Below are 15,783 nucleotides of genomic sequence, written 5' to 3'. Positions count from 1 at the left end.
AATGTCTATCACATTATGTCTGTTCTTTGTGGCTATAGTATATTGGTGTTAATTCTAAATTGGTTGTTTTATCCTACCATTTCTAGGATAAAATTTCCATTGGAAGGTCCAATATTAAGAGCCGGACAAACATTAGTAAAAAATTATATATGTAGGCTATGAAATTATTCAAAATTAATATTCGATTGCCATATTCCTACCATACTGGTTCAATAGAGACACTCAATTCAACTCAGTAATTTAGCACAACCGTAGGTCACCAAAATTATAATTTGATATCTCAGTGTAGTGACATTTGCTTACTAATTTTCAGTGAAATATTTTCCAAGTTTCAGCTATTTTATTGAGATCTCTGTAAAAAACTTGTTTGCTGAGATCTCATCTTTTGAGATTTCGGCAAAAAATACGAACGAAGAACTGTAATTCAGCAGCAAAAAAATAAGTATGTCGTGATTCGGACTAACGAGATGTACAAATTTCTATTTGCAAATGTTACACAGAGAATCGCAGATGGGTTTTCACTATAAGACTAGCATTACGTGAAAATATCAGCAGCAGGGCAAACTAAATGATGTTTTCACTCGATATCTTGTCTTTTTAGTTGTGGTTTGGCCAAAATAGACGATCCTAACTGTGTACAAATTGAGCAGGACTTCAGCAAGGACTACCCAGTATGCTGTAGGAAATATAAATGTGTTGTCGATGAAAATATTACCTATGATTAACTTATTATTTTTTGGAACCAATTGGCAGAGCAAAATTTGAATCTTGATTTGTTTTTAATAATCAAGAATATTTGAACTTAGAGTGAAAAATGTAATGCTACACACAAAAATTGGCTGTTCAAATTTACTTTTAGTTTGATCTATAACACAAATGTTTTTGTACTCAATTTGAATAAATAAAATTTATTATCAAGCAAATAAAATCATTTGAAAGAACGACCATTATTTCAAATCAATGATTAGGCTTTGCACCGAATCACTATTCAGAAAGCAAAGCTTTCCTGAATTAACAATATTGTAACAATAAAAGTGAAAAATTTGATGGATGATTGGTCGATCTGGTGTGCAATGTTTTTTTTTATTATTTTTCGTCGGCCCAAGTCTGCGTTGAGTGCCTATCACCGGCGCACAGTGCAAAAGTCGGACAAAACCTCAAAAGTGACCCGAATTTGATGAAAACTTCACATGAAGGTAATTACCTTTTGTGTTTGAATTTTGTGACGCTGAATTCATATTTGATGTTTATTTTTTGTTTTTGTTATTGCCTCAAAATTTTGGCACTTAGGGCGGTTCGAAAATTCAACATTTACGAATATAAAATGCACTATATCCAAAAATTAATTTTCAAAAAAATTGGTGTGGTGATTTTTTTTTAGCAAAATACACATTTTTTCAATTGCTGATAATGATAAGACACATCTATAAATTATATTACGAACCCTGGATAATCAAAGGCTACCATGCGTATCCTTTAGACATATCATGAAAAATCACCTTTTTTCATACCTCGGGGCAGAAAGGGGCAAAACAAGATATTCATTTTCGGAAAGTACACTAATTTTCAAGTATCATGAACAACAAGCGATCTTTCCGAACTGTTTCAAAAAAGAAGTACAGCCACTTTGAACATTATAACTTTAATTTATTGTACGATTTATTATTTGTTCTTCATGTCTGAGCGAAAAGAAAGGCTTGTATCGACTAAATCAAATGGTAACTATAAGCGAATAATCTTTCTAATGAAACCAGTTCGACCCTAATCGGAACCTTAACTAAAAAGATATATTCAATTGAATAACATTGGTTTGAAAACAGTTTTTCTCAGAATTCTTTGTCTATTTCACCTTTGCAGTTCTGTAAAAAATCGAACTTTCGTCCTCAGGACTTAATATTTCGAGAAGACTCTATTCAACCTGTTAAGAAACAGAGAAAAATGATAAATCGTGAAAAATCTAAAATAAAATTGTGAGGTTTTATCCGGCTAGGCGATACTGTGCAGCGTCACAGTGCTGAATCTACCGTCTGGGTCCTAGATACACACTAACACATGGACCGAGACCAACGGTTTTACTTCCCTTTCGAAGGAAGAAGTGACCCCCGATTATCAGCTTAGAAAATTCCAACGACCTTCGACTGGGATTCAACCCAGACCCAATGGGGTGAGTGGGTACTAAAAGCTGATGCGATCAAAAATTGGTTTAACAAGAATGTGTGTAAATCGGTCATACATTTTATTAAAAAATCAAGTCATGTTTTTTTTGGAAATTTAATTCATACAGGGTAAAGAAAAAAAGCTTTCTTAGCGAATGCGAATTGCCGGGCTTTTCGTTTAACTCCTTCAACAACATCAAGTTTTGGACAGCTTTCTTGGGCACTTTCTACGCCTCCGAAGGTCAGTTTATTTTGAACTGCATCTCACCGATAACTGTCTTTCGCATCTTCTTCTGATTCCGCTTGACATTTACCAATATTTTTCCATTGTGCGGAACTCTGGCGTATTTTATAGACGGATTGTACTTGGCCACCATCTGGACGTTGTTCGCGGCATAACACTCCATGATCATTTTTCCGTAATGGCCAAATCCGACCAAAACAAAACGAAACAAATATGGAACTTGAAGAAAGGCAACGGACGTACGTCGCTCTTCAAGCCACAGAAACAGATGGCCTACCACACGGAATATTTCTTTGCGAACTTCGACAGGTTAATGTGTTTGAAAATCTCTGCCATGTTGACGCATAATATTCTTATCCAATAAGCCGTTTAAAGTTTGAAGTTAGCTCACTGAGAAGTTAGCTTATTTGCGCCATCTCGGACGGAGAGGTTGGGATTACGTTTGAAAAAGCTGGTTCCTCTTTTCGTCGTTTTTGCAGCTACCGGCTTTCGGATCTAATCTTCCCAGTTGTCGATAACCGAGTCGATAACCGAACCGTTTTCCGAACACCTTTATTACGTTGGTGATAGCTACATTTCGCCAACTGAGCGTGCGAGTAGTTCAGATTATAGCTGTGCACGTGCAACATTTTACTTCATTGCTCCTCTTACTTCGATGCCATTTTTACATCTTTAAAATGGTTGCGCAGTTTTTTTAATGAGCGATGAAAAAAATGCATCAAGCAATCCGTTTGTTGACTATAGCAGTTTCTGCAGCATAATTAGTTGAAAAAAGTGTACAGCAACCAAAAAAGCGCACCAGCAAAATTTTATGATTATGCTACAAACCGCGGCCATTACATGTTGCAAGTGTTGCTTGGGTATGAAGATCGAAAAGGATTTGAAGCAAAACCACCATATGTGTAGTACTGAATGGTTTAAAGGAACATTGTTTCCCGGAAGATGCCATCAAGTCGTCAAAGCGGTACAGTGGACCGGAAACTGCGTCAGGACGTCATGAAAGCTTTCAAAACTAATCAAAGACCTTCGGACATGGTTGTGATCAACAAACCATGTAAGTAGGGGTTTCCCGGTACTTGAGCTCTCATTTGCCCGGGGTTCCCTATTTTTCAAGGCGGCCTACGAGCCTCTACCAGAGTTGGGGCTTTCATACGTAAGCAAACTAAATGAAAACATATAAATAAATTTTACCGTGTTTATTCCCCTCCCCTTCTCTCCACTGCTGCTGCTATTGATTTGCTACTGCTGGGTGAAAAGGTGGGTGGTCCGTTCGACCGGGAATAGAAAGGCTTATGGTAGCAATCCTTGAACATTAGCTAGAGAGGTGAGCGCTTTTGATGGAACCTCCCTAGCGATAGTGGCGAATTATTGTTGGATTTACTCGCTCCCCGCGAGAGATCCCAGAAGTTACCGCAGTGTACTTCCCAGGGAAAACCATTGGCCGCCCTGCTTCGCTCTCCTTGACGATTAGCGGTTGAGGAGAGCTAGGCTAGGCTGATCCTTCGCATCAAGGGCGGAACGGCGTCTTCTGGGTCTTTTATGATTAGCCGGGAAGCGAATTGCTCCTTGGTGCTTAGCTTCCTCTTGTGACGACCCGACATCAGAACACTATTTCCCCAACCACGGACCGGCACTTTCGCGGGAGCATTCTTCCGCACAAGGCCAAGCACTGACGCCAGAGAAGTGACTCCACTATCTGGACTAGATATCGAACCATCAACTCATGGAGCAGGGAACAAAAGCATTACGTCCCTTCCGAAGGAAGACGTGACCTTATATTTTTCACCCCAGAAAAATCTCAACAACCGGTGGCGGTCACGGTTACCATTCAACCACCAGCGCCGTCCACCGTGGTTCGAAACTTTCTGCCCAAACTTCGATGGTGCCTCCTGCACAATATAAACAAACCGCTCGACTTCCACCACTGCCGTCACTGTCACTCACCGTTCCGCGAATCCAGCACACTGCCTATCTAGCCCTATGTTACTTATATTTAAACAAAAATGTAAATAGAACAGCGGTGAGCATAATGATGCAAAATTACTCTACGGAGAGTGTACGCAAGAACTGTTATATCTCCAGTGCTAAATTGTTACCCTGACGGGTTGCAAGTAGAAATTGTTCGCAGTACCGATCGAAATATACTCGGAAAGTTTTCTTCTAGTATCAGGTTATTAAGGGAGCTCTCTACTCTCCAGGCCTGAAATTTAGTTGTTTTAGGGAAAAATTGCAAAGCATCTACTGAATAAATTTTGAATTTTTATTTTTGAATTTCTCAATAGGAAGGTATACTGCACATAATCACAAGTCAGGCCCATGTTCTATGAACTTCCCCATCTACATGGGACTGACTTGCGATTCCAGGCAGTATAGCAATTACTCTGAAAATCAACTTTTTAACTGAGGTCCGGAGGGCCGAATGCCATATACCATTAGATTCAGTTCTTCGAGTACAGCACATGCCTGAGAATATGTATGTGGGCGCGTCCCTGTATGTATATAACCAAAAATGGAACTCAATTTTCTCAGAGACTACTGAATCACTTTCCACAAATTTAGTCTCACTCTACTCGCCGAAGTCTCAACCGAAGTCTCGCTGGCCGCACCACAGACCGTTCCAGAAGTGCTCAGGAAAGTGGCCATCTTTCAAAATTAACAAACTCTCATAAATTTTTGCTGAGGGTTTATACAAACTTAGTCTCAAAAGAAAGGTATACTATCCTTATAGACTGCTATAAAATTTTGTACGGATCGGTCCAGAAATGTAGACTGAATCCTCCGGTCACATATAAAATGCTTATCCGAAAAAACAGAACCTTTTTTTTTTCAAAATTCGTATTTTTAATGCCAAATGACTGTGAATAGTGCCTTTTTTCTTCCACCCACTGATCAAGTCGACCAAACCAAGTCTCATACCACCGATCACTGGTTCTGATGGTTCGAGTTTTCGATTTGTTCTTTTTTCTTTTACAAAATTTCAAAACTCGAATATTGGTTTGTATTCTTGTATATAGTTGACATGAATGTAATAGATACATTTGAAAGTTTATAGTGAACAAAACCAGCCATAAAATTCTAGTCCTCATGATTGAGAAAGACACAATTGGGTGGATAAATACAGGTTTTTTATTTTGAAGCTACATGTTTCGACTTTAAAATTTCAATTTTAGAGAAACCAGAAAAAAACATTAGTGACCTTGAAACGTCATTCAATACGATCATGTTGAAACTGCTACCGAGTAAGACTTTTCATAAAAGTTATGGTCCGATTTCCATTTCTTAATTATTCTGTAAACATACCGCTATGTTTTCCCGTGAAAGATTTTTAAAAAATTGTAAAACTTTGTCAATTTTTTGTACATTTAATGTCATTTTTTAACACATTACAAGCTATAACAATGGAACAAATTAAAGTTTTGTAAATCGTACACTGAAAAACATAACGGAATGTTTACTGAATCATTTAACAAAATATTAAAATCGGACTAATACCTTTATGAAAAGTCTTACTAGCAGTACCGCATACATAGATACTTGCATCTACAATCTACATATGTATATACACAGATATATGCCTACATATATGGATATATAAGCGTGATGTAATCAAAACAACGATACGATGCCAAATCAGGTCAAAACACCTTAGAACCACAGTGTTGTCAAAAAAGTGGTAGTCGACGTTTTTGAAAGCACTTTTTGTGGTAATCGGTTTCCTGGTTCACAATCTCGGTTGTGACATAAATCTGACTTCGTTTGGAATAACCAGGCATTGCATTTATCGCTCATATGAGTAAATACGTCCAGATAATTTGCTGCTGCGACTCACATTTTCACACGAAAAGTTATTGGCACTAACACATTTTCTCCGGATAAATACAACGTGTTATTTCTCCGGATAAATAAAATCGCCGGAGAATGAGAGAATGAGTTTATCATGGCATCCTTTTTGCGCTCGCTGCCTTGCTGTCGCTATTCCAAAACACGAAAAAAACAAATCAATCGCACTTCTTTGGCGCGTTTCTTTGAAATTAAGTGTATATTTTGATGCTTCTATTGATTTCCACGAAATTAAAATATTATCACCATCTCCGGTGAGAAGGAAAAAAAAACAAATAAATTTTATCCGGAAAATTATTCTCACGCTATTTGTGGAGACGGAGAATTACTATAACTGAAGATTGTTTGCCAGACCAAAAATTTCTTGGCGAATTTGGAATTATTACTTGTTTGTATATTTATGTGGCATTAGAATTATCTCAAGCACACTCGAAACCGTGGCTTGCCTTTCCCCGTGTTGTTTCCACGTTTACGACGGAATAATGTCGAATTCTTGCGATGTGCGAGCTGAGTTTTCTTACGTTTGCTTGGCGGAATTTTCTGGTTATGTTCAAATATATACAAAGAACTTTCGCCAAATTTACAGCAAATGAAGATTACACGTTAAACTGTATTTCAACGAAATTTGATTATTCTGCGTCATTCGGAGAAGGACTTGTGGTGTATTTTTGTCGTCGAAAGGATTAAGAGAGAGAACCAAAAAATTTTATGATTCAATTTTTTTACTACTCAGAATCTAAACAGACAATTATGAATATATCCCCTATTTTGCCTGCATTTACTGTATCAAAAAATGTCTGACATCAGCAATAGGCTTCTAAACTAGTAATGTTCGCCAATCTGTCAATCAAGATTGGGATCTACTGTCAATAGACAATAGGATATAAGAGGTGTTATAATACTTATGAAGTCATGCATAGCCGAGTGCATTGCTTGCGAAAAAAAATCAGACATCAAAAATTTCATTGTATTTTAAAAATTTATGAACCGTCGAGATCTGATTTTAAAACAAAATAGCAAGTTTTGTCAAAAACGATTAATTGGTAAAAAAAATGATGTACAGATTTTTTTTTATAAAATTTTGTGCAGACATTTTTTTAATGAAAGTTTGTTCGGAACTGGGAAGCTCTATTCATTCCATTTTTTTGAAACATCTCGATGATTCATGCATTTTTTTACCATTCCACGGCAGTAGACACCCACACTAGTACGTCTCTCCACCGGAGAATCGTCAGTGCAACAGGTTACTTGGACTTACTATTGTCACTTCATATAGCCAGGCAACCATTCCTCTCGAGCAGGGGCGGATCCAGAAAAAAAATCGGCAGGGGTTCCAAATTTCGATTTTAAAATGAACATTGTACAATACGTAACACGCAAAAATCTCATTTTATGAGAATCAGTATTGGTGGTCAAATTTGTTTTCGAAAGATTTTGAGTTTGAAACTAATATAAAATTCGAACTAATTTAAAATTTCTCAACAAGTTGAAAATTGTCGGGAGGGGTCCGGACCCCCGGACCCTCCCCCTGGATCCGCCAAGTCTCGAGAAGAGACGTAGAATGCAAGGAAAACTGTGAGTGAAATATCATGGAACCCATAATATCCTCACCCCATGCAACCATTTGTGACCAAGCTAGTGCTCCTATAGGCTGAAAATGCAATGAGCTAACTCAGCAAGTTGTCGACAACCTGGTACCATAACAATGGTGAGAGGACTTTGTAGACATTCGCTAATACTCAACTTACTTATCTCTGCATGTCTCAATAACGAGTACAGAACGCAGTTACTAAGCATTACGTTTATCCAACTCAAGATAATGTAAGCACAACTGTTTCGCATCCTTAATATACTGAAATGACGCATTGTCAAAAGCACCTATTTCGATATCTAGGAATACACCCAAGCAAGATTGTCTGTACAACAAAACATCAATTTGTCAGGCGGCATGCATTGGTTCCCAATAATGAGCGGCAGTATATTACGATTTACGTGTCAATATTCCGCTCCACGTGACCCGTCCATCAAACGGTGCCGAATCAACAGACGGCGTTCATCGAGTCACGAGTCACGACGATTAACGACAAAGAACGTGCAGTAAATCGATTATCCCTTACCCAACCATCCCGATAATATGTGTCGTAAATTAAAAATAAAACTCAAATTTGCTATCAACAAACAATTTTTATTCGCTATTATTCATGCGTCCTTTACCTTAATAAACCAGCATCAGTCAGTTTTAATTCCATCTGTTATAGTTTCTCCGCCTTGACACTGATAAAAAAGAGAAATTTGAAGCCCCCATTAAGTATTAAGTCGAGTTAACTGCCTTAGTTTCAGATAGGCCATATGAGGCCTTATGTCTCTAGTAACCTTTATTCAGAAAAAAAAACTTAATGGCATCAACACGCCACAGTCTTAAATTTTTCAGGGGCTACAAATTTAATTAATTTTGAGCGCAATTTTAAATTGCTAGAAATGAGCAAAATCACGTTCTATGTTTCTCGTGTGGGTGAATCGGAATAAATATATGCAAAATCTGACTCAATGCCGTCGACGTCAAGGCCTTTGGGACGGAACGAATAGCTGTTATAAAGATTCAAAAAGTATGTGAAGTCTGGCCCTATTCTTGAAATAGCTTCCAACAAAAAGTAAGATGGACAGAATAACTAAGACAACCCGTGACAATCAGCTTCTTATTTTTTTCAACATTTGTCTTTTCGCACATTTTCACCCTGCCGGAATCTTCCGAACAGTGTTGCTACTTTTATTAATGAAAATAGATTCTTGTTAATTTATTTTATGCCTGCAATATTTTATCTTTAATCTATCTATATACTTATGGAAAAAAAAAGTTTAACCACCCCCGTCACTAAAAAAGTATTTGTTCAATATTCTTGATAAAATCGTTCAAAGGTACGTTTTTATTTGCATGCTTTATTGTTTATGTACTAGCTCATCAAATTCATTCCAAAAATACTTGCATTTTTCTCTTTCCGAGAATCTGTACTTTTGGAAATGGTAGTAGGTAATGAAAAGACACAAAAAAGTTTATCCACCCTAATGAACATAGTTACATTTTAGCGTATGTAAACAAGTTGCTGTCATTTTATTCGATGTACATACGCAGAAGAATCATGCCTCAATCAACAAAACATTTAGTTGAATCTAAAACGTGACGAATGACTGCTTCAAACTGAAATAGGCGTTTCTCGAAAGCACGTATTTGGTTTAGTTCAACAAATACTTCTGTTTGCATTTTAAATAGAAACACTGTTGAATCAAAATAAAATTTGTTAGATGTAACTTATCTCTTTGTTAAAAACCAACCGAATCTATGTTTGATTTCAACTAAATTTTAGTTGTTTTCTCCTTTGGTTAATACCAAAGATTTGTTTGTGTTTCTTCGAACTTGTTTGTTCCGCAAAACTTATCATGATTTTGTTGTTTCAAAAATATTTGTTGAAACCATTGAAAAATCAACAAATGAATTTGTTGATAATTTCAAGCAACAACATTGATTGAATCAAAAATGAATCTTGTTTTTGAATCAAACGGCAAAATTGCGATTTAAAACTAAAATTTGTTTATTTATACAGATTTTTTTTCTGCGTGTAGATATTGTTTATAACAGCTGTATCGTCACAAGAATTGTATAAACACAAAGATTGACTCAGATTTCTGGACAAAACCCCAAATAATGTAGAATTTATTTGGGTATTCGAAAATACATACTAGGCTATTGGTCTTCAATCGTAATCACCGCAAACCTCTTTAATAAAAAGGGCTTCGGGGAAAAAGCCATAACTCCGCCAATTATAAATATATTTGTATAAACTTATGCTTGCTTTTTTCACTGAAAAATGTACTACCAAAATGTTTGAGTTTGATTTCGTGGTATTTTCCAAAACCCGATTTTTAAACTTTCACTCTTCCAAAAAATCGCAATTTTTCAAAAATATCGAAATTCCATTGTATACCGTTTCTAGACCATTCTTTCAACTGTTAGATACATTTGGCTTTTTTCAAATCGGTTGAAAATTTGCAAAGTTGTGGCAATTTTTGTGAAAAAAGTCAAAACCGCGATCTTTCATTTTTTTGTTCAAACCAATTTATGTATCATTGATTCAATAAATTCCATACTTTCATTTACATAGCTATTTTCGCAATTAAAACATGAAGAAGATGACGTATTATACATTTCTTTTGTTTGCATTTTTACCTGCGAAATTTGTAAGCAAACGCGTGGGGTACGTTTGCACCCCAGTGCAACGTTCCAGGGTGAAAAAGGCAAGTGCAACGTTCTAGGATTAAAAAAACTACAACGAGTGAATAATTTCCGAAATTAACGTAGACAGGCTTTGATCCAATGAAAATCTCTTTGGGGGACACTAAAGAGACTAGAATTAGAAAAACTCTAGAAAGAGAACTGCGGAGAGAAAAACAACATTTTTGGCAACTTATGCCCCCGCATTGTATGGCAACACGTCCAATGTTATAAGGATATGTTCGATTGGATTCGTTTTTTGACAGCTAAACGCGAATCCAATCGATCCAAAATAAAGTTTCCGCAGTTCTGTTTCTAGAGTTTTTCTAACTAGAATAACAAAGAGACGCCTTCTTAATTCAGTGAAAACAGTTCAACTAGCAACCAGGCTACAGGCCACAACCCAGCCAAAAAAGGGCAAGGTGCTGGCTAACGGGGGGCTATTTGCCAACTCGGATGTGCTAATTGCCCTCCAATTAGGGGGCTATTTCAAATGCAACATTTAGGCGATTTGCGCCCTACCCACCTTTAAATCGCCCCCAAATCGCCCAGGAAACGCGCCATTTAATCGCCCTTAATTGCCAAATATGAAAATTACAAATAATACTTATTTTCGGATTCATTATCTACTCACATAAACTTATCAGTATACTAGGTAATCACCACCAAACTATAGGAAGAGTCAATGGTGAAATTGGTATTGCACATCAAAAGTTACCACAATCTGACTTTCATTAAGACTTTAGGTCAGAGATCTTGTTCCACTATACTTACACACGATTTCACAATTTTCCAAATTCGCTGGCTAAATGAAGTGCACTAGACAAACGAAATACAAGCGAGAACACGCCAATTGTTTAAAAAACTATTTTAAGCTTAAGCCAAACATGAACCACCATGTTTGTAAAACGCAAAAAAACCAAGTACATTTCAGCCGCCAGAAAATATGTCTAAGTGTTGAAATTGCCTTTAAATCGCATTCGCAAATTGCATTTGTTCCTAGGGGCAATTAGCACAGGCGAGTTGAGTCAAACGTCAAACTGTGTAAATCGCCTGACCATGTTCGTTCGCATTTCTTTTGACCGGGAAGCAGCACTGCAAATGTACAAGCCTCACAAAACTTTGTTGTTATTCTGTTTGTTTCTTCTAGCCAATACAAAAATCTGATGCGACTTCTGGTCTGCTGAGTCTCTCGACCAGCTAAAACATAGTTATATCGCAGGAATGATATTTTGCAGCAGAAAAACCAAACTAGGCCAAAATAATTGTTTGTATCATTCGGTATTCGTTACCCTCATGCTGAATTTCGTCCTCCCATCAAACCAAGCCATTTTCTATTTAGCGTTTCTAAACACGATGGTATTGTAACAAACTTGGTTTGAGGATATAATTTTTATCCTTAAAATATTTAGTAATTTTAATGAATTGCACAACAATACTTCCTCAAAAACAATGCCACATAATGCTACAAATTTACGATTAACAACTCTCTTGTTCCTTTGGAATGACATTGACAGTTAAATTAGAATTTCAAACGGAACATTGCGTCTCTTTGTTATTCTAGTCTCTTTAGGGGACACAATCGTGGAGCTCCCTTGTTAGATGCAACTTCCCGTTGCTTGATCGAGTGCTAGTACGTGACAAAATTAATTCTACTCTGCGCTGATCACTTGCCCACATGCATATGATGAATAAATATTTGGAAGTATCAATAGATAACCGGTCTGCCAAGAGTTCTAGCGTATCCACGCCAGACAATCAGTGTACTTTAAAGGAAAACTATCAACTTTATAAAATCATTGAATTAGCAATTGTGCCGAAAAATGTCCCAATTTTAATAAAAATCTTTGATGTTGTATTTTTAATAATTCTAAAAAATTACCCTAAGGTGTTATAATAATACTTGACACCGTGTGTATGAATAATATATTCAGATTTACTACATGTAGTTCATAGAACCAGATCAAAATTATTCTCATTCTATATTCGCATTGTCCATCAAGTTTCCCTGTCTAATAGCGTTTTCGTTTTCACCAGGTACTACATCAGCGTAGTGCAATTAAAAAGAATGAGTGTAGCACCGACTACACCGGTCTAGTGCTCCGTTAAAAACGAAAATGCCATAAGCCGATATAAAAGCTGCCACATCGTTAGCTATCAATAGCAGTCTAGTTTGCTGCTCGTAGTGATAGTTACCGGTTGCTTTGCACGAACAATTAACAACTCCCACTCGATATGAAGTCATTTGGTGTGATATTGATGATCATCTGCTCGATAGCCGCCTCGATGGCGGCTGTGGCTCTGCAACCAAACGCAACTCATTCAGGTTAGAAGAGATTTTTTGTGGATTCGTGACTTCTAGAAAGGATTTCCATCCTTTTAGAGCATCCAGGAAAGTGCTACCACGAAGAATCAAAAACGGCGTTGAGTCCCGGCGAAGCTAAATCTCTACCAGGGAGATGCATAGAAATCACTTGCCTCGAAAATTATGCACTGTATTTCAAAAGGTATATATTTATAAGATTCACAAACGTGGAATTTTTTCACAGACTAGAAAAATTGCTTTCAGTTGTGGAGTTTACTTACTTGATGATCCAAGTTGTGAGGAAATTGGGATGGACCTAAGCAAACACTACCCGGAGTGCTGCAAGAAGTACAAGTGTATAATAAATGGAAAGGTTACTTATTCTTGAATTTATGTGCCATAAAAACAATAAATAGAGAATAATATTTCATTTGTTTTGACTGCAATTATTCGAATGGACTTTCAAATAAATTTGACAACATACTTACAGAAAACAGCAGAGGAACACTTTTCTCTTCATCCAATTTGTCAAATGCTTTGCTTATTGTTTTTTGCTTCCTAAATTGTGTTGCCCACGTAGTTCACACAGCTTATTGCTGAATGCTCCTTTCTGAAGCCAAATGATAGCGCCGAAAAAAGGCTATGTTCCTCTGCGAAGTCGAATAGCAATGTCTTTGACGAACGTGTTTATTGTTTTCAGGAAGACGTTCATCAATACTGTACCTCGCTTCGAAGCAATTTCGTCCCGATTCGTGCTTGGCTTTTGTATCAATACCAGTTTGCTCGTTCTCCATTCCTCGGATATCCTTTTGTCCTCCTTACAATGTTTAGCTGGTTGCATACTTCGCTGATGATGTCGAGTCTCAGGCTTTCGGGCCATACATTAATTACGTAAGGGTATAAGGGGGGAGAGAGAGTTCTAAAATATCTAACAAATTCTTATCTGAGGGGGAGGGAGGGTTTGTCCTTTCTTACGTAATACTATTAAACAAATATGAAAAATTAAATCAATAAGAAAAATATTCTTTTTAATAAGAAAAGGGAACTATTCCTTATTTGCACCATGAACATTTTGTATATCAAACAAAGTTAACAATTTCTTGGCTCTTGGTGGTACATTGTACTGTTCGGGAACTGGAGTAACAATATGCCTTAGAAGTGAAGAAGTGTTGATGCCCTTCGTGTTGTAACACCTAAAAAGAACTCCACCCAGTCGTTAGTTTTCTCACTAATGATTTAACAATATGATTTTCTGGTAACACTGTTGTGAATCAGTTTGTTTATTTTCGTTCTCGTATTTTGGATCGTTTTTTTGTGTATATTAAGTGATTTCTCAATTAGAATAGAGTTTGTGCCCTCGCCTAAGCTGCAGTTATTGATCAATTGACTGATAATTTGTGATTCTTGGTCGTGCGGTGACAATTGATAAACATTTTGTTCTCCCAAAGTGTCGTCGGTAGTGATAGAATCCTTGTGGTGAAACCGTGGATGCATATCGGGAAAGCTTACTCGCGAAGTAGCTACTGTTGCCTACCTGTAGGCGATTCGCAATGGATTTGATCTGCCTGCAGTGCTCCGAGCCGGTAACCACTCTGAATCAGCTGAAATGCCAAGGATTTTGCGACAGAATCATGCATCTATCGTGTTCAACGCTCACTCGTCCAAAATTGGACATGATTAACGACTCAGCGAATATATTCTGGCTTTGCGACAGCTGTGTGGATTTGATGAAATCCTCCGCAGTGAATGCAGCTTTTACAGCATTGAGCGAAGCGTTCCGTTTGCTGACCGACACACATAAAACAGCGCTTGAAGCATTAAAGGCTGAAATGGAGAAAACCAGAAAATCAGTGGAATCCGCAACGACATTGCCTGCAACTCCCATATCATGGCCCGTTCCAAATAGAGCTGGAGCCAAACGTGCTCGCGAGACGGAGGATGATAAATTTCCTTCTAAATCCGATGTCCCTAGTCTAACGTGTGGCAAGAAAAAGGGTGATGTAGCAAAGGTACCCACAATCACTGTTCAACCCGCTACTAGTAAATGCTGGATTTACTTGTCACGAATTGCTACCACCGTTTCCGAAGCTGAGGTTGGTGCTATGGTTAAGAAGTGCCTCTCAACGGACGATCCGGTCGAAGTGAAGAAGTTAGTGAAAAAAGACGCAAATTTGAGCGGGCTTAATTTCATTTCTTTCAAAATTGGTGTTGACCCTCAACTTCGTGAAATGGCTCTCAATGCCGATACCTGGCCGGATGGGATGTATTTCCGCGAGTTCATCGACTTTTGGCAAGAACGTAATAATGACGGGAAGCTTGGGTTTCGGAAAACACCTCGACTGGGATAAATCCATCGCAAATAGCAGTTATTTTAGACCACGCACCGACAATTCGCCTGTTGATCAACGGCAACCGGGACGCACCGTAGAAAGCAATATGGAATCCCCCAATCCTCCCAGCACAGTCGTGCCCCTTGCAGTCAGCAGTATCTTCAGTCGTCCCGGCCCTGTGTCTGGGAATGGAGAGGGGGACTTCCAAATTGCCCTCTTTGGCAAGTATTTTCAAAATTATGTTGATGAATCAACCGTTTTTCCTGATGGAACTGTTTGTTCTAGCTCGAATGCTTCCGACTGTCAATTAATGAGTCATCGCTGTCAGCCGTCAGCTGGAAACCTCCTGAGGAGCACTCCAACTTCCATCACGAGTGTTACCAATTCTTGCAGTTCACCCGCTCCTTCCGCTGTTAGCAGTCATTCCAATCGCCCCGGTGTACATTCCAGACGAATGAATCGAGGAGTGCCGGTCAGCCTTCCGTGCCTAAAATCGTCGCCCATCCACTTATACTATCAAAATGTGGGAGGCATGAATTCCTGTGCAAATACCTATCGTCTAGCTACCTCGGACTGCTGTTACGACATCATCGCATTGACAGAAACATGGCTAAATGAGCAGACTCTATCCAGCCAGGTGA

The 15,783-nt window shown here is 37.9% G+C and overlaps 2 protein-coding genes across 3 annotated transcripts in view; both read left to right on the top strand.

Moving 5' to 3' along the window:
- Window positions 1-15,783, top strand: part of LOC131690536 (toxin-like protein 14) — a 47,465-nt gene that overhangs the window by 7,541 nt on the left and 24,141 nt on the right. Inside the window, exon 3 of one of the 2 annotated variants that reach the window (XM_058976400.1) lies at window positions 602-902. The exons of the other annotated variant lie outside the window; for it this stretch is intronic. Coding sequence (XP_058832383.1) covers window positions 602-725 — 124 coding nt within the window. The 3' untranslated portion in view covers window positions 726-902. Of the gene's footprint in view, window positions 1-601; window positions 903-15,783 lie in introns of those variants that run through there. 2 annotated transcript variants of the gene reach the window in all.
- LOC131690538 (uncharacterized) lies at window positions 12,599-13,236 on the top strand. The gene is made up of 3 exons (XM_058976402.1): window positions 12,599-12,833; window positions 12,891-13,014; window positions 13,077-13,236. The coding sequence occupies exons 1-3, from the start codon at window positions 12,743-12,745 to the stop codon at window positions 13,198-13,200; spliced, it is 339 nt and encodes a 112-aa protein (XP_058832385.1). The 5' UTR covers window positions 12,599-12,742; the 3' UTR covers window positions 13,201-13,236.

This window comes from Topomyia yanbarensis, chromosome 3 (assembly GCF_030247195.1).
Source record: "Topomyia yanbarensis strain Yona2022 chromosome 3, ASM3024719v1, whole genome shotgun sequence".
NCBI lineage: Eukaryota > Metazoa > Arthropoda > Insecta > Diptera > Culicidae > Topomyia > Topomyia yanbarensis.
This window is presented reverse-complemented; position numbering and strand designations above follow the sequence as displayed.

Excerpts from the sequence above, each read along its gene's own strand:
- LOC131690538 (XM_058976402.1), top strand. The coding sequence starts at position 12,743 with ATGAAGTCATTTGGTGTGATATTGATGATCATCTGCTCGATAGCCGCC. Across the intron at positions 12,834-12,890 it reads ACCAAACGCAACTCATTCAG|AGCATCCAGGAAAGTGCTAC; the intron begins GTTAGAAGAGAT and ends CCATCCTTTTAG. Across the intron at positions 13,015-13,076 it reads TATGCACTGTATTTCAAAAG|TTGTGGAGTTTACTTACTTG; the intron begins GTATATATTTAT and ends AATTGCTTTCAG.